Here is a 26,609-nt window from a genome sequence, read left to right on the forward strand (position 1 = left end):
TTGGTATGCTGAGTTTAGACGTGGTGAAATGAGCACCAAAGACGGTGAACGTAGTGGACGCCCAAAAGAGGTTGTTGCCGACGAAAACATTTTAAAAATCAATGATTTTGAATGGCCGTAATTTCAAATTGAATGAAACGGCATGTTGACATAAAATGACGAGTTGATGATTCGGAACAGTGTTTGAAGATGATCAAGGGTAATAAACCTGAATTTTTGCGTCGATATGTGGCAATGGATGAAATATGGCTCCACCACTTCACCCCGAAGTCCATTCGAGAGTCATCCGAGTGGACTGCACATGATGAACCCGCTCCAAAGCGTTGGAAAACGCAACACTCAGCTGGCAAGGTTATGCCGTCTGTATTTTGGGATGCGCATGGAATAATTTTCATTGACTACCTTGAAAAAGGAAGGACCATCAACAGGGACTATTACATAGCGTTATTGGACCGTCTGAAGGTCGAAATCGCCGAAAAACGGCCGCATTTGAAGAAAAAGAAAGTGCTTCACCAAGACAATGCACCGTGTCACAAGTCGGTGAAAACTATGGCAAAAATCTATGCTAAAAATCTAGGCTTCGAATTGCTTCCTCATCCACCGTAATCTCCAGATCTGCCCTCCAGGGATTATTCTTATACTTATGTAGCATTGATTTGTTATATTTATACCTGTACATATTAAATTGAATGCAAATATGTTAAATAGTGTTTAAACAGTATTTCAATTCGTTCGCTATGGATACGATAATACTTTTCCTTTGCCCAATATTATTGATTTAGATTTTGTTTTAGTCTTTCACTGATATTTCAGTTGGTGCTTAATTCTAAACTGAGCAACAATTGAGCGACATAATTTTTATGATCAACCCGCGTAGCAATGGACCATTTTAAATACCTTTGGAGTTACGTGTTGTTCCGCGCTCTCGACATTTTACACAATTAGAAAGAATAAATTAAATGATATAATTTGAAACTTTAAACATCAACATCCGCCCAGGCTCACGGTAGACGACGACTTTTAATGTACACCACGTCACGTCGATGACATTATATTAGACGGCATATATTTATATATATATATATATATATATATATATATATATATATATATATATATATGTAAGCGGAAAATATGTTAAGGACCGGTATTCGAAAGCACGAGCACGCGGACTGCTGTATTGTAAAATATATTAAAGTTTTATTTCTGTTATCAGTTTAAAAGCTTATTACATCAGAAGTCGGAATTATACTCAGAAAACGCTCATGGTGGTTTCGTGATCTTGTACTGCTGTTCAACTATACTGTTATTGAGTTGTAAAAGAAGAAGCAGTTTAAGGGAGATGATGCTGATAGTATTAGTTAATACGTTAAAATAATTTACGACTATAGAAGTGCCTTTATCGCAAATATTTTACGAATATGTGGCGAGTACAGTAAATTTGGCAAACAGTGACTACAGAGATAATGAATGATGTTTGTGTTCGACGATCTAATGAACAAAATCGACGACATATTAAGAAAATAGTGAATAACCGTTAATAATTTACGATTATGAAAGTGTCTTTACCTCAAATATTTTACGAATATGTGACGGGTACAGTAAATTTGGCAAGCAGTGACTACAGAGTTAATGAATGATGTTTGTGTTCGACGATATAATGAACAAAATCGACGATATATTAAGAAAATAGTGAATATACGTTAATAATTTACGACTATGTAAGTGTCTTTACCTCAAATATTTTACGAATATGTGGCGAGTACAGTAAATTTGGCAAGCAGTGACTACAGAGTTAATGAATGATGTTCGTGTTCGACGATCTAATGAAACTTGATGAAATGAAACTTTGTTAGTGGAGCGTAACATTGACAACCGTGTATATTTCCGTGAAATCGATTCAGTGCGCTTAATTTTATAGAAATCATTATATCAATAGTTTTTTGATTTTTTTCTGAGAAATGATCTTCGACTAAAGTTACAAGCAAAATTAAAAATTTGTATTTAGTATAGCCTTTTATATTTTCATATTCAATATAATACGTAGTCTTTCCGAATATCAGAATTTATGAATAACATTTTTTTATCACTGGCAATTGCAACAATGTTGAAACGATAAATATAAGCCTGAAGGTTTATATCATAACAGAATTCGTGTTTTACTTCATAGATGTTACTCTCGCATATCACAGAGAGCCTCTTTTAATATGAAATAAACCTGCTGAAATATTTGTGAAAACTAAGTCATAAACCTATGTCCAAAAACATATAAAAACAAGAGGTTTCTATGCTTTTCAAATACCCTCCTTGAAAATCGATATACTCTTCAATTTGTTTGAAATATCATAAGCAATGTATCTACTCTGATTGTGGCATCTTCAGAACATGTTGATGAACTCTATAATCAAGCATTAAAAAATAATTCCTAGAACAAAAATTTAAACGTTTCCTCCTATTCGTGGGCTAATTATTATTGAATTTTATTTTTAAAAAATCGAGTATGACAAGGAAACAGAATAATTTTGTTTTATATCCTTAAAAACAGAAAGCAAATTTCTCGGGCGTTCTCTAACTAAATAACTTAATTTAAAGCATAATCTCGAAATATGAAATGCAACCTTCTTTAAAGTAATTTTTAAATTGTATTTGAAAGGTGATATTAAGGTTTATGTGACATTTATTGTTATATTATATTTAAATAACAAATTTCAATGTCGAAGATTTAACCATAATTATTCACCATTAATTTTGAACAAAATAATGCAACTGTGTCAAAACCTATTGATTATGATATTATTGGGTATATTGATTAAATTGATACTGATTGTATAAGTAACACTCATGTGTTTACGTTTTTTAATTAAAAAACATATGGCATACATATTACAACTATATATTCACTATCCAGAAATTTTTCGTTCATGTTGTTTTTAGAGTCCAGATCCAGTCCAGAAGGGTTCAGACCTAAACTTAACTAGCGTGCGATAGATGTACTCCCACTCCACATACGTTCAAAACAAGGCGTAGTTTTCACATATAGCTTAACTAAACTAATTCAAAGGGTTTTTGTCTCTTCTTGGTTTGATAAGTTTATATCATATTAACATTTTGTGGATTAATAATTCGGATTGTTATCCAAGCAAGCACCACAATTTGCTTAGCCTCATACAAAGATATGATCTTTTCTTTCTAACATAGTTTTTAAACATGTGTATAGGTGAATTATATTTTCCACCAATTCTCTATAGTATTTTAATATATTAATTTAATCTACTTTAGTGATTTTGTATAAAATTCAGTAGTATTCTTACACAATATTTTACTAATAAATTAATTACAGATAATATAATTAAATAATTAACTGTATCAAATAATGAATGGTAGTTTTTAAGATACATCAGCAACATACGTTGTTATCTAGTAGTTCTATTGATCTTTTTACTTCCTCTGGCACATCTGTTTTACTTTTATATTGTAATTAATATATGTTGACAAGTTGGGATGATAAAAATGAAGACCATTTATTTTATTTTTTGGATGGATTAATTAATATTATCAATAGGATAACCGATCAGAAACAGATAGCTATATTAGCCACAAATTTCAAAAATATTTTAACAATATTATTAACTAGAAAAATAAATTAAGACATAAAAGAGTTACATAAAGCTAATTCACTAATTACATTACCTAACAAATAAGGGATATGATTACTCCGAATATTTTCTTCCTTTTTGGACTGTCTGTAAAGAATGATTTAAAACTTATGACAATCCGGAAAAATCGAGAGAAACTCACAAATTTCAAAGGCACTTTTTCACATACTTTTGTTATCTAAAATAATCAGATATTTTTGTATAATGTTATTGCTGAGTTGATGTGACAGAAGACACAACTCTTCAACGGTTAGGAATTAGAAGTTATTCCATAGAATGTTTTCGAAGAAATTAACACCACAAGAGCAACAAAACTAAGAGAAGACTCTAATCCCAAGTTAACACTGTATTGTAACTCTTGGATAATACTGGACGAAGATTCGAGAGAACCAAACCGTATGATCTTGTTTAACTGTGTGTGTACTAAATGATAAAAACACTGAAAAGTGGTACTAATTTTAATTTTATTAGAAAGTAAGTTAGGGCCAATGGATCTTCTTAGATTTTTTTTGATAACGTCTTTATTAGATCATATGCTTCGTACAATCTTAATTGTAAATTAAGAAGAAATTAAATTCCTTAAAATTCCAGAAATTTATAACATGTATTATTAAATTCACAAGTGATTCACAGTGGAAGATTTTCAGCTGACGTATATTTGTTTTTGGTTGCTGTGATGCATCTGGTGCCTCAGAGAGATAACCGATGTCACATATTCGTGTCACCGCTCAATGCTCGTCCCATTCTGTCTTATCTTCCACATCGGGCAGAATAAATTCCAGCCAATTTAACGATCCTGTGAAGGCATCTCTCGTTAATTGAAAGCTCGAGATATGTCATTATTTAATTTACCAGTTCTGTGGGAAATGGAGAGCCCAAAATGGGGCGAGTGCGGAGATGGATAAGTGGACATTAACACGCCACTGAAGATTTGTGGGGTGATAATTGGTTAAATGAATTAACTCCAACACGTTGAGCATCAGTGTACCGACAAAGCAGGACAAATCGTCGAGATATTTAATTTTTAATAGGGGTATATTGATTTAAATAAGGCGAACATTTTTAATTGCGCTTTTGGGTTTAATGTGGATGGTAGTTTAGGAAGATATCTCGGGGATTCATTAAAATTGACAAATTATTTTATTATTAAGTTTCGAAATTAACATCTTAATTGTTAGCATTCATTTTCAGTTGATTATAAAAAAATTAAAATTTTTTGAATGTTTACTATGTGTTATTGTTGTTATTTATTTGTTACAGTTATTTGCTCTAATAACACATATCTGGGACAAAAAAGCCATTTGAGTATTTTCAACTGATTTTGGTATTCTGAAAACGATATTTTTATATGCATTTAAGATCCAACACGACACAGCACAATGGCGTCTTTTCATAGATTCATCAAAACGGAGTTTTAAAGAAGTTCTGTTTTACAACGGCGGTTTTTATGCTTCCATTCCTATAGGTGATTCCGTACATTTCAAAGAAACCTACAAGGACTTGGAATTGGTTCTTCGCAGGACAGCAAAAACCGAACAAATGACTGGATCAAAACCAGTAGGTTATCGGGAGGCTTAAAATTGGTGAAAAGATTGCCCCCCAAGAAAAACTGGTACCTCCACATAAATATTTTTTACCACCGCTGCCTATAAAGTTGGCATTGATGAAGTAGTTTGTAGAGTCATTTCCTAAAGATGGATATTGTTTCAGATACATAATTTAAAAGTGTATCCAGGCATCTCAGAAGCAAAAGTGAAGGAAGATGTTTTTGTGAGGCCGGACATTAGATGGCTTATAACTGACTCACAATTCATCACGACCTCAAAAAAATAGTACAAAGTACTCACCGAAGAGATGTTCTACATGTCAGTATATTTATATTGTATAACGGAAATCATAAAAAATACTTATTGCCCACGGGCAGATTTGTTGAAATGTGATTGATTGATGAATGATTTGTTGTTGAAAAAAAAATGTAAAGCTCTAGGATCATTAGGGTTTACCTTTAAAGCATAGAAAACACTGATTAACGATGGTCATTGTTTTAAATAAATTACTAACATTAGGAGAAAAATTACTATAACTTAATTAAAATACTCAAGTACTAATTTATTTTATTGATATCAATATTTACATTAAGGGACCGAAACAACACTGCTATAACAAGTATGATTCTTTAAATCAATTTATCTCTATGTAAGAAATGTACTACTAAAACAATTGTAGAATAAAATTACAACAGTTGATGAGTAGGAACGTTCGTTTTAAATATAAGCAGTGCGTGTTTTTAATGAACCTCCCAACTTCAACTGTAGTTAGGAAGATCTCGTGTAACATTTTGAAAACTGATCTTGTTCACCAGACTGTCAAAATTCGCTCGTGACTTTGGCCGCAATAATTTCAGATGTTTTCTTGGTCCACATTTTTCAAGGGCCATACTACACATAAAATTAAAAATATATTTTTATAGTTTTAAAATACAATAATTAATTTTTGTGGTGAAGATGGCACCATTGACTAATGATATAAAATCAATTAACGAAATTGGATTAAAACTGCAATTTTTTGTCATGGGAAATGCGAAATATGGAAAGGAATAAGTTTTTCTTGTGTTTCTTTTAAGGCAAATATATTTATATAACCAAATATATATAAATAAAATAAATTATAATCAAAAAACCGAAATTACTTCGTGACTAATTGCTCCAACCTTATATAACAGAATGCGTATAATATAATGTAACTAATATAATATAAAATAATATCTTTATGATGCAGTAGATTCAATTGAATCATGAAACTAAGAAAAATTGAGAGCATATCAAAAAGATGTCTGAACAAATAGTACATATAGTCTATTCAAAGTTTTTTTGTATATGCATCATCAAGATGTTTAATGTATTGCCTGCCGCTATTTGTAAATTCGTTTCAGAATCAGACAATATTTTCCTTCTGATAAATAAAATGCTGTCTGATAAATTCGAACGAGAAATCGAACTAGCCTGTCAAAGTCGTCCGGTTGTCGGAATTACGGGTGATAAACCGACAAACGTTGTTTTAAGGCTTTGTTTTAATGAATTTCAAATCGCCGAAATTTTTATTGAAAATATTTTTTAGCATGTTGCAATTGCACTGAATATTAGTACGGACGCGGTCTCTAAATATCTCAAAAATGAAAAAATATATAACCTTAAATTCACCAAAAAGAAACCGTCTTTATGCGAAACGGGTGATGAATCAAGATCAGCTTGATGTTAGAGATATCAATATTAGAGTTCAAATATACGAAATTTATAAAAACAGTAAATAGTTTTTTCAATCGAAACATAATTTAATACAATTATTTCAGAGAAAGTTGATATGATGTTGAACATCCGTTCATACACTGTTGGGTAATATAGGATTTAAGTGGTGTAAAGATAACCACGAATCGGTTTAATGGAACTTGCAGACATTACTTTTAACAGAATAAAATTTCTAAAAACATAACAAAATCAAGGAAGAATTAATGTATCAAATTTGTATATTTAGATGAGACATGAATGGCAATGGCACTCATGGCAAGATGATAATATATATATATATATATATATATATATATATATATATATATATATTATAATAGGTAACGTGGGAATAACTATCGATTAGGCTTTATTAGCCATAACATTTATTAATACTTCATTGTAGAAAACAGATATACAGTAGATCAGATGGCTGAACAATGTGGTCACATAGTATTACTATCACTCCTCCCTATCACTGTATATTCAATAAAAATCGAGTTGATATGGGGGGAGCAATATAGCAAAGACATATTATAATAGACAAGCTGGTCGAGAAGGATGTTCCATCAAGAACTGTTTGGATATGTGGAAGGAAGCATTGTCGACCATAACACCTTCGGTTTGGATGAACTAGATCAGACATACAGAGGAAGTAATTGATAAATGGTGGAATCGTGAACATTTTTAGACAGATTGGGAAAGTCAAAGTGACTAAAGGAAACTTTCAGTATACGTGATAATGTTGTGCAATGCTGGAAATTCCTAACACAGATTGATGAGAGTGGAAACAACTAAAGGTATGCACATAATTAATAGTGATACCATGGCTTAACAAGTAACACACCATCGAAGGAAAGAAGAACTAGACATAAAAAGGTACATATGTTCTCGAATCAAAGTAAAATGCTTTACTTTGATATATAATTGTTAATTAGGTAGATTAGGCCTCCAGGGGGATACCACTACATAAATATAGTTTTAAGTTTTTCGATAATATATGCATTAGATGTACTATAATGTTAAAATAAATTAAATATGTTTGATAATATTTTTGTTCAATTATTTTATTTAGATTGGAATTTTGTTGTAAGCCAAAGTAAACTAAAACTCAGAGTTGATGCGGCAATATTGCGACGTTTTGACGTCACAAATTTCGACGATGCAAATACAAAAAATTTTCTTTCATTCATTAGGATAATCAAAAAAAAACTTAATAGGAAGTTAGAAAGAAGCCCAAAGATAACAGCCACCATAATCGTATAGCAAACGTTTCTCTTGGTGTTGTAATGTTCTTAGTCACGTAAATTTCTCATTTATTTTCATATATTATGTAGATTATTAAACTTATTAATATTACATATGACACTGCCACTAGTTTCAATACTTTCAGGTTTTAATGGTAAAAAATATTTAAAAATCAGAGACTTCAATCGTATTTTTGTCATAAAATCATTTCATTATCCACACAAAACAATTATTAACGAGCTAGCCGCCAATTAAATCATTAAAGAAGCTGGAAAGCGTCTTCCAGGGGGTCATACTAATTCGTTTAGATCACAATTACATATACGTCGCAATTAACTAATGCTCCGTAATTGCAATTAACATTTCCGTAGGCCATATCTTTCATTAACCTAACTAGGTTCAAGATTATTTATTGGTATATCAATGTTGATGTGAGGTTTAGATGAATCATCATTCTATAAGTATATAGAAACAGATTGTGAATGTTATATGAGGTATATTTTATAGGTTATCTTTAAAAAATTCTTTATTTTCAGGTAACATTATAAAAATTGAAGTATTTCTCAGTCACAATATGCGGCATGAACTGGAACAAATAATAATCGGATATCTAGATAAAATCATTGTTTTATGATTTACTGCTATAATGACCGCTGCTCTTTGTTTCAGGTTCCAAATATCCAAAATCAGTAACGAACAAAACAATAATTGAAATATTTGTAAAATGATAATTGCAAATACAAAAAAGCTAAATAAGAAGGGACTAACAAAAAACGACATAAATCGGGTGATATACTGTTGGGTAATATAGGATTTAAGTGGTGTAAAGATAACCACGAATCGGTTTTTCTCAGTCGCAATATGCGGCATGAACTGGAACAAATAATAATCGGATATCTAGATAAAATCATTGTTTTATGCTTTACTGCTATAATGACCGCTGCTCTTTGTTTCAAGTTCCAAATATTCAAAATCAGTAACGAACAAAACAATAATTGAAATATTTGTAAAATGATAATTGCAAATACAAAAAAGCTAAATAAGAAAAGAGACTGACAAAAATCGACATAAATCGGGTGATATAAGTAGACAGAAAATATTTTTAACAAAAAAATTGAACAGACTTCAAAAAAATAAATAAGGAACTGACTAAAAAATGAAAAATAACTTTTAAGATTTTTAACACAAAAGAAAAACGTTTTAAAATAAAATGTGTGCATAAAAGTAGTTGTAATAACTAAATAAAAATAAAAAACTACTATATTAACACAATTTATCTTAATACCTAACGAAACATATTTATCTATTTACAATATTATTTAACTACTACCGACTGATTGGTAGATTTGTTTTGTTCGTAATTTAATTTTGTGTATATGTAACAATTTTATATTATTATTTTTGTATTGTTTGGGTTTGGCACCTACTTCAAACTCATCCTTTTCTGTTAAAAATTTAAGTTATTAGATTATTTTTTACTTTTTAGCGAGTCTCTTTTTTTGAAGTCGGTTCAATTTTCTTGTTAAAAATATTTTCTTTTTAGTGTTAGATATTCATTTAATAAATTACGTGTTATTTTATTTATAAGGAACTCTTCAGGCCCCAGTGTCCGCTATCTGGTCTAGGTAATTATATATATATATATATATATATATATATATATATATATATATATATATATATATATATATACGACCATGCCCCAGTAAGATTCGAACCCGCGACTATCGCAACAGTAGATAGACCGTCCTATTGCCTTTACCACTGCCCCAACCAAGCCGGCGTCTAGGTAATTTGACAAATACTCTAATTAAACTAGAACAAAGTGTTGTTGCTCCCGTCGGGAATCGAACCCGTGACTTTCGCATGTGAGCTGAACGCTCTACCCATTACACCATAGAAGTAGTTGCCTGTGGTATTTCTACGCCTTTTCATATGATATAGAGAGTGCTTAAAAAGCAAACTAAATGGCTTTTACACTGAACTACTTCGAATTTTCCGTCGCATCGGTTCAGCAATTTACATTTTACTGATTATTTTAGAAAAAAAATGTGTAAACTTGGTACATACCTTTGAAACTTGATGGGTTCCCCTCTATTTCCCCCGTTCTCCAATTAGATCAGGACCATATGTATATTCTATATGGTTATAGGATATGTTATAGGATCTGGTATTGGATGGTGATAAATGTTTTAGTTAATGCGCTTCACTATCACGTCGCATATTTAATTGATTAGCGAGCACATTGAGATTTTAAAGTACTTAAAACAAACATTTTAAATTACATTCGTGATGGGATGGGACATAGAGGGATATCGTGTTATATAACTTCATTACAGAGATAGTACTGAGCATCAACAATGACACGCAACACCTTGTTTTAGAACCGTTGCATGATTGCTATATTAGACTTATTAGCGTTACCACATAGTTGGATTCTATATGACCAAATAAACTTAAGTATTCTTATATTCTTAAGTTATCTAATGATAAATTGGGTTTGCGTCCGATAACTATGTGGTTCTTCTAGGTTAGGCGTCGGTCCAGATACCAATATATTTAGCATCTTCGGTTTGGGGAAGGTGATATTGACTATTGGGCATGTTTCCCTACGCAAAGTGCTTTTTAATACTCCAAGTCTTCAACTGCAGTTGTATTTTATCAAGGTGTGTTTGTAGGGTCTTTGATGATATTATGGAATCTGCGTGAGATGCTAAGATGGCTGATGATCAATAAGGACATGAATTAAATAAGTACCTACATAATTGGCATAAATACAATTCAGCTTAGTAACTAATGAGAAATAACAAGTGGTCCGCGATATCTATTGATGAAAATACAAAGTATCAATGTAAAGAACTGTTAAATTTGATGGTTTTGGCATTTTTCTATATAAAATAATAGTTTCCATTTAGTATTATTGCATATATTCAGTGTATACAGTTGATGTGCTGTGATCCTTCGTCGGTGATGCTGCTTCGTCATATTCCAATTATCGGTTTTGGTTTCAAGGTCAAGGTTAAGTTAAAGTGATGATTTTGATATCAATAATAAAAAAACAAAAGGGTTCGAAGGCTAAGTATTGCAAGACTTATTGGACGAATGAACTATTTCCAGGTATTTAGATGTGATGGGAAAGATCCAAATGGAATAAACAAGGAACTATTTAATTGCTTTTTCGGCAAGAAAATAGAGTTATATGTGACTTATGTGTAAAAAGTCATCGGTTAATGCAGGAGAATCATCTACATTCGCACCGAAACGGAATGAAGATATTTTGAAAAATATAATCGTACCAATTTTTCTTTAAAGTGAAAAAATGATGAGATTACATGCAAACACCTAATATAACACAATCATCAAAAATATAACATTCCTTGGTATTAAATCAATTGTTTCCAGCATCACAATTATCAGTACATAATAAACTGCTATTATACAAGTATTAAAATCTACAGAATACATATGTATATATAGGGTCGATGAGCCCTCCTAGATATATACCTAGATTTAAGTTATTGTCTAGATAAAATGTAGGTTAGATGGCAGTGACTAGTGACAATGTAATAAACACATGTAAAAAAAGGTATAATGTCATATTTTAATATCAATAATTCATGAAATATAGTACATATAACTTTTCAAACAGCATTACTAACGCTTTTGTCCAAATACACAGCAGACTGGCAATCAAGTCGAAAATAGCCTCTGTTGATATTTTCGTTATGTCGTGACAATTCTTGAATGATGTTCCGAAATAATCATCATTCATTAAGGCACACGGAGAAAAAAAAAAGAGAAGAAACCGGTGAATGGGATGAAGTATCTGCATCCGGTCGTCAGTTAAATGGGTCGCCTACTTATCTGGCGCATACCAGGTCCGATCCAATGTTAATCCAGATTGTGTGATTGTTTTCATGCTTACATTGTCTATCTTCGTGGCCTCGAAACAGAAATTGTTTCTCGATGAAGTTTGCTTTTGCAATATATTTAATCTAATAACATTAATTAACATAAAACATATATTTGGAACTGCTTTTTTCATACTTAAATGCTAAAATGCTTATTTAATCCTAATAAAATATTGGTATGTCAGGTAGTCGCTTTTCTTTCCTTTATTGGAGATTCCATTTGTTTTGTAAACCGAAAGGATGGGTCAAAGGAGTTCATTTCTGAACAAGACATCTCGGAAAAGGCTCGAAGAACTTTCTTAACTGTCACATTATTGTATTGGACATATAGAAGCAGAGAGGGAATGAATTATTGACGCTGGAGTTTATACATACGAACCTAGAGACTCTTTGTTTCTCGATGTGTATGGTCATTTTTGACATTCTATGGGACATCAAGAATCATACTCAACATCTTATTTTGAAACACTTGCAGTTTTTTTTATTTTAATCGGTTTGAGGAAATGACATTATACTTGCGAATCATGTAGAAAAATGGAACGCACCATTGACTCTACAGAACAGTGCTCTCGACAATCCATCACCCTTAGCAGTGACTTATTGGATTTGGTATTAACCATATCAGACGGTGGTCAAAAAGTTCGACGTATGTATCTTATTAGAGCTAGGGAATAAGAAATTTTATCCAGTAAATTTGATCGTTTAGGTTTTCGTGGATTTATTTGTAGCTTCCAGAAATTGAGCCATTTGGCTGATATATTCAATTGCTCTTGGAGGTTGCGCATCCGCAGTGTGGGGATGCTTGTGGAACTACCCGACTGGATGGATCCCCTAATTGAAAAATAATCCCTGGTTTTTACTCGTAATGATCGCTTTTCCAAGTATGAATGCATCAGACTGTCATGAAAATCAGCCACACTTTGTCAAAGGCTCCGATGAGGACCAAAAAAGAAATGCGCGTTTTTTTTCTCGAAAAAATTTACTAATCTCTCAGCTTTCGTGGGCAGTTTTGAATTGAATCAGTATATTTAGTTACTAATTCCTGACGTATAATTAATTATCTCTCTTCCTTTATAAGAGTACTAGTAGACAACAGACGCTGTCCTATCCGAACATTGACTTTTTGTTTAGGAATAGGAATAGTTTATCAGGGCAATAAAATAAATACTACAAGGTGATCACAACAACATCTAATTAGTGATTTTGTTGTGATATATCCCTATATTAGAAAAATTAAAAAAAACAACAGAAACCCGATCGCAGCGCCACCTACCGTGTCCGGTTGTGAATCAAACCCATTTTCGAAATTACACATAAAAAATTCCGTCAAAATCGGTACAGCCGTATTGGAGTTCACTTATCTTAAAAACAGATTAGCAATCAATAACATCAATTGGAAAATATATAGAACGCATACTACAATTGCAGGTATTATTGCAATACTTAACTCTTCAGCTTTGATCAATTGAATCTAATAAATAGCAAGTCATGGCAATATTCTATATTGGTATATTATTATTAAAATGAACTAAGTAGTGAGGAACTTATAAATAATCGTATAATATATACCAGTTTGTGATAATTTGAATTTCTATATCAAATATGTAAAAATATTATAACATAATGTTTAGATTAAGTGCAACAATATCCGATGTAATACATTATATTCCCATATATTACTCAAGCTTCAAACAGAGATATAACCATCATGATTCCATAGCTACCATTCCGTTTGAGAGCTCAATAAAATTAAGAATATCAAGATTTATGCTGGTGTACCACATAAAAGTATCTTGCAGAATGGTGAAGCAATCCGGCAATATTCTGCAAGAAAAGAGATACATTTGAAAAATGGACTGGCTCATTGAATGTCAGAATTCATATAATACTTTATCATAGTTTATTAATGTTGAACTATTTTGGCATTAAAATCTTTAAAAAAAGGTTGAACTTGTACATGTTACTAGCACTGTGCTTTGGTTTAGCACTAATAACAAACTACACCTGCGCAAAGTCCTCTTGAGTCGTTTCATACTGTTCATGGCTCAGGGCGGGTTTTCTGATAGTCTGGCGAATGCTGTCCATTCCGAAATCTGTATGGAGATCACTATTTCTGAAATACCACGGAATATTAACAACACTCCTCAATACCTTGTACCTGTATTGATTTTTTAACCCAGATTTCTCTCATGTGCAAAACCCAATATCTGCGTCCTATAGGTACCTTATCCTAGTATCTTTTATTATATTACACACGGGAAAGAAGAAGAAAAGAAGGCATTCGTTAAATGTCAAAATAAATGAATGAAGTAGCAGAACAATAGAAAATTGTTGCTAATTAACAAGTGGTTTCAAGTAGACAAATATAGGTTGCTGTAAATGGAGCAAATGTGGAAAACTGACGAGAAAAGTTATAATGGGGGCATATATTCTTTCTGTCTGGGTACATTTCTCTTTTTTATCAAATACTTTAACAAATCATTAAAATAATAACATATACTAAATGAATTAACAAACTAAATCATTAAAACACCACAATACTTTACTTTAACTAATTTTTAGTGTTTAATTTTATATCATTTTGTGTATAAACATTGAACACTGATCATTGAACTTTTATTCTTAATCAGTCAGTCTAGCGTTAAAATTTGGTACATTTATTTTTGGTAAGCTTAATGAAATGTAGCTTTTTTATTCAAATAATGTTCAATGAAACGAAACGATACAGTCATTGTCACAGAGATATGCACTGGATCATATCAGTGAATATAAAACCGCAATCGTTTTCCCTTGACCTATTGTTTATTTAACAGTAAAAACAATTTAAAACAAAGCATTTATCCCGTTTTTCATGATTTTAAGAGGCCATCATTGGTGCTTTGCAGCACATAATAAACGCTTCTACTACGACACGAAAGCCTTAACAGTAGTGGTGGTAAATTAACTAACTTATGTGGGTGAGAAAAAAAGTGTTCAATTGACTTTTTTGATGAAATTATTTTCTCATGTATTAATAAATACCTAAAATCAAAGAGATCAGGTTTATCAGTATGTTATAAAGCCAATTTGGACACATGGTGTGTAAATATGGGATTGTGCTAAAACAAGAAACCAACTAGTAATCCAAGGATGTCAAAACAAAATTCGTCAATTAATTATCAATACTTACCACTACATGACCCATGACTATCTAAATGACCAGCTAGAACCAAATGGTCTTTGGTCTTTTGCTGGTGTCGCTTTGGGTTCGGGATAGAGAAGTGTTTTGCGGGCGACAGAGATCCTGAGTTACGACTGAGTTTGTTGTAGTTGGTTATCTACCGAGGTTTGTGGACGGGTAGCCTCACTCTGAGCACGTTCGTGAAATTCTTCACAAACGGGGTGCCTGATTCGAGATGAGTATTGACGTTCCTCAAAAACCATGGGGCATTGAGTAACGCACAGATTGGATTAGAACACTTGGACCAGTTCAAATTGTCTCGCAGAGACGTACTTACCACACATGTGCTCCCAGGAGGCAGACTGGATGGACTAGCATTTTGTAGAGAGTCGCTTTCTGGGGGATTGGGAGTTTACTTTTTCTGCAACGGAGTGGGAAAAATAGACTGTATACGCCATTGCCTTTGCAGATAGCGTGCTGAATTTCGGCTGACCATTGGAACCTGCGGTCGAACTGGAGACCGAGGTATGCACCTTCTAGAACCAGGGGATAGGAACTTTATCGATTTGGATAATTATATAGCGATAGGCGCGGAACTCCTTCTTGCGGTGGAACAGAATAGCCTGAGTTTTGCTCGGGTTTATCTGCAGCCGCCAGAATTTGTACCATGCAATCGCTTGGTTCAGTTGGACTTGGAGTCTGTCGCGAATAGCGTCGAGATTGTAGCCGGTTATGAAGAAAGCTGTGTCATCCGCATAAAATGCTGGCAATGTATGTGGAGTTACACAAGATTTCGTCTTAAAACGTGAAATTAGGTTGCTGAAGAATACGCAAGAAATCGGATGGTTTCAAACCACATAAACTTGTATAGTGTATAAGTGTTTAATGTTAATTAAAGCTTAAGTATTTAGTTTAAATTTGGGAAATACATACCGACGTATTTATCCCACACTCGTAATGCTTGTATATTAATGGAAATACAACTGAACAATGGTAATTTTATAAATTAAGATTGTACTAAGCATATCTAATGCAAGATGTAATTAATTTAAAAAATGTATCAATAAACAACAAATTGCTCTTCTATAAATACATTCTAAAGCCTCGATAACATCGTAACATCACTCAAACAACTTATTTTGAAGTACTTTTAATACTCTAACGTTTGAGAATGACACCCAACGGTTTAACATCAATAAACAGTATAAAAATCCCTGAAAATGCTGAAGCAACCTCCATATTTGATAACTGTTGGTTTCTGCTGCGACTAGAAGTATCACACTTCTTCAAAATTGTATAGAAACTAAACTAAAAATCGGAAACAATGTTACACTTATTTAATTTAGTTCATTCTTGTTTCCAGTTACATTCAATAAGCAAATGTAATAACGATGAATAAAATTTCAAAATAATGCTCAAAAAATTTTTAAAAACCATACCCAAAAAAAGACACGTCATAGAAAATATTACAATAGACACCTGATGCTATAACACGCAGAACTAAATGGAATTTACACGTCTCTTAGGACCGTTCTAAAATATCCCCTATATCTCAAATACTACAAGCTTTGACCGGATTAAATACCACTTGTTTCGAGCTTTCAATCGATTCAACCCCTAAGTAGCATCATAGGGGACCTTTACACGACTAATTCCGTCGTCATGAGGGGTGTAAAAGCTCATTACTAAACGGTTAGGAAGCGTAAAAAAGATTAATTGAATAATTTACTAATTAAATATTGCTTAAATTGAAATCATTTTAGAACAACATGTTGGTACATTCTTAGATTGACATTCAACTATAATAAATTTAAACGTTATTTTTTTAAATATAAAAAGGAACATTACTAAGGTACAAAAAAGACGCCGCAAATAAAATGAAGAACATTATGTTTTGCTTGATAACTAAATAAATTTTAAATGGGCAATTTTTTTCTTCATCTGCAGATAATACAGGAGGGGAGGGTTTAAATTCATATTTTAAGTGATTAGAGAAAATATCAGACTTCTCTTCATTGTGTCGCCTAAATATCTTGGCACGCATCTAGATTGATGCTTAACTTGGCGAAGGCACGTACTAGCTAAACGAAAACAACTTTGGGAGAAAATATATAATAAAATGCTACTGTATTAAGACTGTAAGAAGTCCATTTGGCTCTACGGAACCCAACTCCTGTAAGGTACTTCTAGCAAACCTAACATATCCACAATTTAATGATCCCAGAACAAAGTGACCTATAGTGGATGATTCAGACTATCTCTCTAATGAAGTGATACATCGCGATATCCATCTGGGACCTAATAGGTCAATTGAAAAGTACCCGGCCTGACACATAGACGGCGCTACTAGAATTAAATCCATATGTTTTTTCATATCGGATCATTAGCTTGTGAATTATACCATTTTGAGTGACGCAACAATTTCGTATGTTGATAAAATAATGCTTTTTGAAGGGAAATACAGTTGTCCCAAAAACTTGGTCTGATGTCGAGTTTCCGGACACTGCCCCAGAAAAATCAACCATCAAGGATTGGTATGCTAAGTTTAGACGCGGTGAAATGAGCAAAAAATCTCAAAAGAATGCTCGCTGGGAAGAAATTTTCGTCGAATGAAGAAGTAATCGCAGAAACTGAGGCCTATCTAGAAGCAAAGGACAAATCGTACTACAAAAATGGTATCGAAAAGTTGGACGGTTCTATAATCAGTGTATCACTCTTGAAGGGAACTATGTTGAATAAAAAAAACTAATTTTGCCAAAAAATATGTTTTGCTATAGTTGGGCGGGGACTTTTCAAATGACTTGTTATAAGCATTGTAATTAAAAGCGTTAGGTACCTCGAAAGAATAATATTTTATATACGTGTATCCATGTATATAATAATAATCATAAGAAATAAGTATTGCAAACTGAGCAGATTGTTGAGCAATTAAGGTTAATAAAAAATGAAGGCATTAGTTAAATGTCCCCATGTTTACAAGAAAACTATAAAAGAAGCAGAACAGTAAATTGTTTTAAGTTAATAGTTGCTTCAAATAGACAAAGGTAAGTGTATAAAATGTAAAAAACAAACAAGAAAAGTTACAATGGGTGTATATAGATGATGAAAATGTCAAAATGATACATGATGCTATTTTAGATACTTTATTTCAGTTTATTCCACCAATTATAAATATCTTAATTGTAAATAATTATATATAATACAGTTTATAATAATATTTAGTAATAAAAATAATAGAAATATAAGGTAAAAATTAAAATAGAGGACAAAACGCTAATATTATTATTACGTATATAGATATGTCATCGAGATCATTATCATACAGTAACAATAATGTTAAAAATAATATTTTGAACAAGATATTGTATAAATAAAATAAAATAAATTTGGTTAATAGTAATTATATTATAAAAAAAATTAGTAATTTAACAAAGTTATATTTTCTTTAATTCTAATTTTTGACTTATCACAAGAAATTATAAAATAAACAAAAAAGGGAATGTTTTATGTCAATTCAACCCTCACCAAAATGATACTGAACAGTATTCGTGTCGTGCAGTTATTTATTTTCATAATAAGACTGGACATTGTCAGTCTAGTGACGTCGAAGATAACAAGAGAAAACCGAACTAAGAAAGGCAAAAAAACGGTCACAGAATCCTCCTCCGTAGTTCCGAACGTGATGAGCACATGTTAGGGTCGATTACGCGAAGAATCGACGCCCCAGAAAGCCTGGGACCGAATTTGGGACTAATGGACTTCTTTTCAGTGCGTCCCAGCGGGTAGCATACGATTTGGCCCGGTAGTAAAATCGACAACGTTGCCAAACATATTTCCGTTTTTGAAGCGATGCTATTTCTCAAAACTCGGACATCCGGTCGCTTGGTGGGACTGTACTATCCGACGAGCTTCCACAGAATCCTACTAAAATAAGGTTTCTTTCATAGATAACTCGTTCTTTTCGAATACCGAAAATTCAGTATATGAAAAATGTAAGGTAGATAGATACTAATTAGTAGAAATAGAATTAATAAGAATTGGAGTAGAATTATTTAAAATTATATTATTATTTGGTATAACAAATATATAAGGCAGTTACATAGTAAATAGAAGAAGTAGAATTACGAAAATGTATATAAAAATGTTATTTTAAAATATATAGTGAGAATTACTATATTGTGTAAAATTAAACAATTTATTTTTTCAAAGTGGAATGCTTTGCGTTTTCTCAGATATATAATTAATATACATATATAATATAATACTATTTATATTAATAATTTATAATAGTATTAATATAATGTACTTTCGGATAATTGAAATTTAGTTAGTGAGAGTTAGTGTGTTGTGTTAATATAGTTATAATTTATAAAGTTATAAAAAGTTGACAAAGATAACAATAATTTTCATATTTGTACAAAAATAATCCAAGAATATATTAAATGCAACAAAACTGTAACATATGTAAAGATAGTAAAAACATATTCTTCTATAAAATAATAAATTATCCTTTTACAATTATAATAATATTAGAATGGATTTTTTTAAACATATATTAAAGTCTCCTTTTACCAACTATGGTTTTATCTGGACTGGCCCTAAAGTTTAACGTGGGCTCCGAACCACGGTCCTCAGCATTAAGCCTACCGACTGGCGAGTGACCAACTTTAGAAATCATCCCAGAAGACATCCGGTCTTACCCAGCCTGGTTACTGGTGTGACTGGGATCATTTTCCTGGTCGGATCTTACACTCTTGCCTAGAACATTCACAAATTTTAAACATAAATTTATGACCATGTCCCAGCAAGATTCGAACCCGCGGCTATCGCAACAGTAGGAGGACCGTCTCATAGCCTTTACCACTGCGCCTCCAAGCCGGCATTAGAATGGGTCATTTCCAAAATCTTATTAAAGTAACATTTATTCCATAGATAATAACTTCTCTTGGGTCATTGAAAATTGTATAAAAGAAAGAAAGAAAAATATAAGTTACATATGTAGTAAACAGAAGGAAGTGTGTATAAATATACTATTTTAATGACAATTGCTATATTGTCTAAAATTCAGAGATAATTTCTTCTTTTTTTTTTGAGTTGTTTCTTTTAAGTTGAATGATAAAATGTATCTGACATTTTAATGATGTAAAATAAGTCGAAATAGATTATCATATAAAAAATAAAAGTTATTATAAAAGGGAATTGTACAAAATAATAAATAATTGTAACAATGTTAATATTGATAATTAATAATAGAATATATTGTAAGATTATGGTAAGTGAGATATGTAAGTAGGTAGTAAATTTTCTTTTATATCGCAGGAATTCACATAGCAACAGTTAAATAATTTTTTAAAAATTTGCGCAGATTAAAAAACCAATTGTACACTTACTTATAGGAAGAATTAAGAAAAACATAAATTATACACTTAAATAACTAAGTTAAATTATTCCATAATGAGTGTATGAAATAAATTGTTATTGTTATTTTTTTAGTTATCAAATTAACTAACATATTATTTATAATAAAATAGGGAGTACCATATTATATAGTACATAATATAAATTGCACTATTACTGAAAATCAATTGTTTGCAAATATTATAATGTAAACGTAGGAGATATTAAAAAATAACTACATGACATATTTGATTATACTTTATATATATTTAAAAATCCCTTTTACAAATGATAAAAAATCAAGATTAGAAATCATCCCAGAAGACATCCGGTCTTACCCAGCCTGGTTACTGGCGTGATACGTGTCTTATTATCAAGATGTATAAGAATATATGGTATTATGAAAAGCCCCATAAAATTATTTCTTTTTTTAAATTCATATATTATCATTTTATATCGTTACGATAGTTACATCATTGATAAACAAAATATATAAATATTAATACATAAAATAATAACGAAATTAATTAAAGCTTATATTGAATAAATTAATAATTAAAAGGCAATTTTGATAAAACAATAAATAATATTAATTATCATAAGTTGTACTATCATTAAAAATAAAAAGACAATTGTAATTATATTACAATTATCATGACATCTTTTAGAAATCCAGACAAGTATCTCGTTATATTCTTAGCATCATTACAAAGTTTTGAATATATAATAAATAAAAGTAATAAATAACACCTTGTTCAAAATCAAAGAACAATAAACGGAACTCTAAATGAATTTAAATCAACTTCTAATGACGTCAATTTACTTCTTAAAATTTCTAGTAATTTTTAAAAATTACATGTTAGTTGCATGACGAATCTGTGCGGTTTATGACACAACGAACCCAATCTCGACTACCTAGTTTTGCACACAAAAATAGGCCAAACTAAATAAATGATGGAGATCTTGACGTTTAACATAACCTTAATCTTCGCGGAGGATTAGTACTGAATGAATGACGTAGGCAAGAATCAAATAACAATCGAGCTTACTCTACTATCAGCTTCAAACCGACACTATCAAGTTACCATTGCCAGATAGAAAAAAACAAAATAATAATAGGCTTTTTTTGCCAAACCGCGTTACATTTGTTCGTAATTTAATCCAGCGCCTTCTAGATCGTGGAACGGTCTCTGTAGTGGAACATATGATAAGGATTACAGATAATTGACTGGCTTTTTTCCATATTCTAATGTTTTTTTGGCGTGGTAAATGTGAGATAACGTTTTTTTTTTTACTTCAGGCGGAACCATTCAACGATACAGTCTCGTTAAGAAGGCATTAAAACATTATTAAATTGAAATATCTGTTATAATTTTTCCTTGAGTAGCGTTTACATTTTTAAATCAGCTGTAAGATGTCAAATGGAATTAGTATTGTGTTATTTATGTAGTTATGTATTGTTGTATAATTAAATAAGTTGCTAGTGCATATGAAATAATAGAAAATCAAAAGAAGAAAATATTAAAACTTCATTAAACTGGAATCTCTCTTATAATTGTTTGTTGATTAGTGTATACATCTCTAAATCAGCTGTAAGGTGTCAAATGAACCTAGTTTTAGTGTTATATGTGGTTTTGTGTTGTATAACCTAACAAGTAGCCAGTACATATAAAACAATGGAAAATCAAGAAGATATGAAAACGTAATTAAATTGGAATATCTGATATAAGTGTTCGTTGATTAGTATATACATCTATATCATATCATAAATAAAAGTTTCTAGTGCATATAAAACAATAGACAAACAAATCAAGACATTAAAATATTGTTAGATTGAAATATCTGTTATAATTTTTTGTTAACTAGTGTATATATCTTCAAGTCATCTATAAAGTGTCAAATTAACCTTGTGTTAATGTGTATTTGTGTTGCTAGTGCATATAAAATAAGGATGAATCAAATCAAGAAGACATTAAAACAATATTAAATTGAAATATCTCTTATCTTTTTTTATTGTCTAGTGTATACAATCTCAAGTCAGCTGTAAGGTGTCAAATGAACATCGTATTGATGTTAATTAATTAGTTTTTTATTATACCTAATAGGCTTTTAGTGCATATAAAGCAATAGAAAATCAATAGTATAGGTGTTATTAAAATGGTTTTGTATTTTTGCATAACCGGACAAGTTGCTAGTGGATGTAAAACAATAGAAAATCAATTTAAAACAACACAAATACTTTAGACGTATGAAAAATGTTAATAGGGTTGAACATTTGCAGATACCATGTTTTATATACGAATTAAGGCAATTTTAGATGCAAGAGGGCGCCTTTGATGATTGGAAAAAGCTATTAGGATAAAAGGATGGCCAGAATTGTCACAATTTATTGAGATATTTTATCAACAGCTTCAGTATAGCTATTTTGATATATCACGGAATATTTTATAATAACAAGCTGAAAATATCAAAGGAACAAAGAAACATGAAAAGGATTTGATGTTACTGAAGCTTTTACTGTTTAGTAACAACCTTGGTTTGTGTCTTTTCGATGACACAACTTGTTTAACGACTTATTTAGGAACCTTACCTTTCTGTCGACTGATTGACTTCATTGTTTTTATTCCCATGCCGCTATTGGGCGTCAATATGTCTATATACATTGACTAGATCACGTTTATTTCATTCAAAATCACCAAAAAAACCAAACCAACAAGAACCAAAGCACAAACAACGGATCCTGGGCTCCTCGATCGTCTTCACGATATCAATCACGGATCCATCTCGAACGTACGACCATTCCGGTGGCTATTTTCAGTGTCCGCTATCGAAAATAACGCGACGACAACAACCACAGTCCATTCAGTTAACGTCGAGTTATTTTTCGTCGTCTATCGGTTTGATCGTTTGCCGATTTTCTATTCATAGCGCGTGCGACGAGCCGAGGGGGGTATGCGGGGGAGGTCGAAACGCGCACGGCTTGTCTTCGGCCCGGGCTGAGGGGGCGGTTTTTTTCCCGCACGACACGCGGAACCCGAACAAAAACACGAAATCACTCGCACCACGAGACGCTGATGCCGAAGAAAAGAGACACGACCAGCACCTGCCGCTATAACGAAAGGCGTTGTGTTATGAATTGGTGTATGTTTGGCTTAGGAAACGGCACACGGGAAACGTCGCCTCCCCCCTCCTGTTCCCGCTGCCTGGTTCAGCGTCGAATTATGAATGAAAAGTCTCGAGCGAGGTGCCGCCACGGCCCGACGAGCGAGCGAGCGAGCGAGCGCGAGAGAGAGAGAGAGGGCGAGGGCGGGAGAGACAGAGAGGTAGGTGGGCAGAGACGGAGCTAGACAGACGGTACAAATCGGCGGACAAAGATCATAAATTAGCGGCGAGCGTTGAGGACTCCCGGCCTGCTCTATGGGGAAATAATCGATTTGGACGTAGAGTTATTTACACGATTGTCTCTACATTGATGGAAATTATCCAAAACTAGCAGGATATTGTAACCATTAAAGGATCGTCCAAATAAATCGGTTCAGACATTCTTATTAAGACTTCATATTATTTTTAAAGCGAATTTATTCATATAAATTGCAAATACTAATCAAATGATGGATGAAGAAAATAATAGCGTGTCTCCGTGAATGTTGTCCCATTCTTATACAGGAACATCTGCCAATTGATTGAATGATGTCAGAAATGGATAGTAACTCCTTACTCTCTAAAACTCACCCTAAAGGTTCAATTATGTTAAGATCTCGCTGTTGTGCTGATCAGTGAAGATGTTTAATTTTATTCTGATGCCCCTCAAACCAAAACTGAACCTTTTTGGCTGAGTCTGTGGGCAGATTATCATCTTGGAATATGGAAGTATTTGGCAGAAATAATTCGACCAGTGGTGTGAATGAGAAGACTAGCTGAATTCCTATCGTTTGTTCTAACAATCGTAGAACAAAGCGTACAATACTCCGAAATATAGCCTACAGGACTTATTTTTGTATTATCCGCTGCTAATTTTCTCTGTTAAATATTAAATAATTATATTTCCTGAACAAACTTTTGTAAACACACAATTAACCTAAAAAATACTTCCTAATCACAACTTTCGTAAACGACAACGCGTGGCTGTGAAATCTACCAGACTAGATTAGAATAGATGCGCATGAGTAGTTTTGGCCAATCTTAGCGTGGACAACAGTAGCTTTTTACTGTCGTCTATTATTTTGTAAGTAATTTTCGTGTAATCCTAAATCTAGACTGAATTTATAGGTCAGTTTGTAGGATTGAGCTCTTACATGGCTATCAACTAGAAATAAATTACCTATCAATTAGAAGAAAATTTTGCCTTCCTATCTTTGGCGAATGAGGGACCACTATTGCCCTATAATTATAGGGCGTTGTTGGTTATAAAGATTCTCTGTATTCTTCAGATCTACATTTGCTTCCATGTTAGATCTGCTTCGGTTGTGGTTTCTACTTTGTGACTGTTCTACCGTCTTACTGTTTGTAGTGTGGTTTGTACCCTCCTCTATAGCTCAAGTTTCCTATTTGTTGTTAAAATTGGTTTATTTAATAAGAGCAGACCATCAAAACATTTTCAGTATCAGAACTACTTGCATACAACACAAGTTCCACAATCAAAATCTTCACTATTCAGTCCAGTGTTTATTTCATTTTTTAAACTTTTTTCATAGATATTTGCTTTCCAAAGAGGAAACTTAAGTAATCTCTTCTTAATTTAAACTAAATCTTTGACCTCTTTTGTCTCAAGGTCTACAAACAGCAACTAGTCAATGGTGGTAGGATCGGCACTATAAGAAAGGTGGCAAAGCATCCAGAAGCACAATTTCCTCAAGTTGGCCATTGTGTTTTGAAAATAACAAAAGCTGTTTCACTAAATCCACTTCAATTAAATGCTAAATTCTCATGACATTCTTAAAACTATCGCATGAAGGTTGAGGCTACTAAGTTAGGTTTAGGAAGGTTATGATGAGATCTACCAGACTAGTGACTTTGTCTCTAGAATCATCATAATAGACTCATAAACAAATACTATGTTAGATATATTATTAAATAAATTACAGTGTTTTATAAGTATACAATTTGCTTCCCCCTGTATATATAATAATGACCCCGTTTTATTAGAGGCTTCACGACCTACAAAAAAATAAACACCTGAAGTTATAACTTGCAGAACGAAACGCAATTTACACGTCTCCTATGGACAACAGTCCGCATCCCCTATTTCGCAAATAGTAAACCTTTGTGTTGATCAAATACCACTTGTTTCGGACTTTCAATCGATTCAATCCCTAAATAACACGATAGGGAGCTCTAACACGACCAATTCATACACCAGGAGGGGTGAAACTTCATTGTTAAAAAGTCTTTATCAATTTTTTATTTACTGTTAATGACTATGGCACTCGCAAGTAGGGTTTAAGAGGAGGGAAGAAATTTCAACATGCAAATGTTTTATTGGGAAGTTTCCAGGCCACAAAATAAATCGCTATGCAAAATGTTTTAAATTAATATTAAATGACTCAATCGTAATATTTCAAAAATTAATTCCAAAGACCTACGAAGAAAAAATATGTCTCTAATTATATTAATATCACGTTAGACAAAGAGTAGAGCTAAATCTCCAACAGAAACCCTTGAATTTAATGAAAATTAAATTAAAGTTTATTTGATACTGTGTGGATATTCAAGGGTTGTTTCCATGAAACAAAAGAAATGTCGTTTTCATATTTTATATCTGGAAATGATCAATATTGTTCTAAAAAACAATGGACTGCAAGAAAAAACAGTGACGCCTCCTCCCAAGAAGAATATTTTGCATACAACTTTAGAAGATACCAAAAATATTATTCTGTGGCTTTGATCAAACAAATTGTAAAAGCTTAGGGTAAAGAAGGCTTTAAATATTTGTGGAGGCAATTTTTCAATTTAT

General features: G+C 32.1%; 1 protein-coding gene across 7 annotated transcripts in view; it reads right to left on the reverse strand.

The window, feature by feature from the left end:
• The window catches only part of pnt (ETS transcription factor pointed), a 504,008-nt gene that overhangs the window by 179,591 nt on the left and 297,808 nt on the right, over positions 1–26,609 (reverse strand). The window contains exon 1 of one of the 7 annotated variants that reach the window (XM_076411201.1): positions 23,247–23,800. The exons of 5 other annotated variants lie outside the window; for them this stretch is intronic. In XM_076411201.1, coding sequence (XP_076267316.1) covers positions 23,247–23,319 — 73 coding nt within the window. In that variant the 5' untranslated portion in view covers positions 23,320–23,800. Of the gene's footprint in view, positions 1–23,246; positions 23,801–26,609 lie in introns of those variants that run through there. One more of the 7 variants, XM_076411203.1, reaches the window with a different exon arrangement.

The sequence above is a fragment of the Rhynchophorus ferrugineus genome, unplaced genomic scaffold (genome assembly GCF_030347505.1).
Source record: "Rhynchophorus ferrugineus isolate W39M unplaced genomic scaffold, kcgeb_rfMv2 rfM8, whole genome shotgun sequence".
NCBI lineage: Eukaryota > Metazoa > Arthropoda > Insecta > Coleoptera > Curculionidae > Rhynchophorus > Rhynchophorus ferrugineus.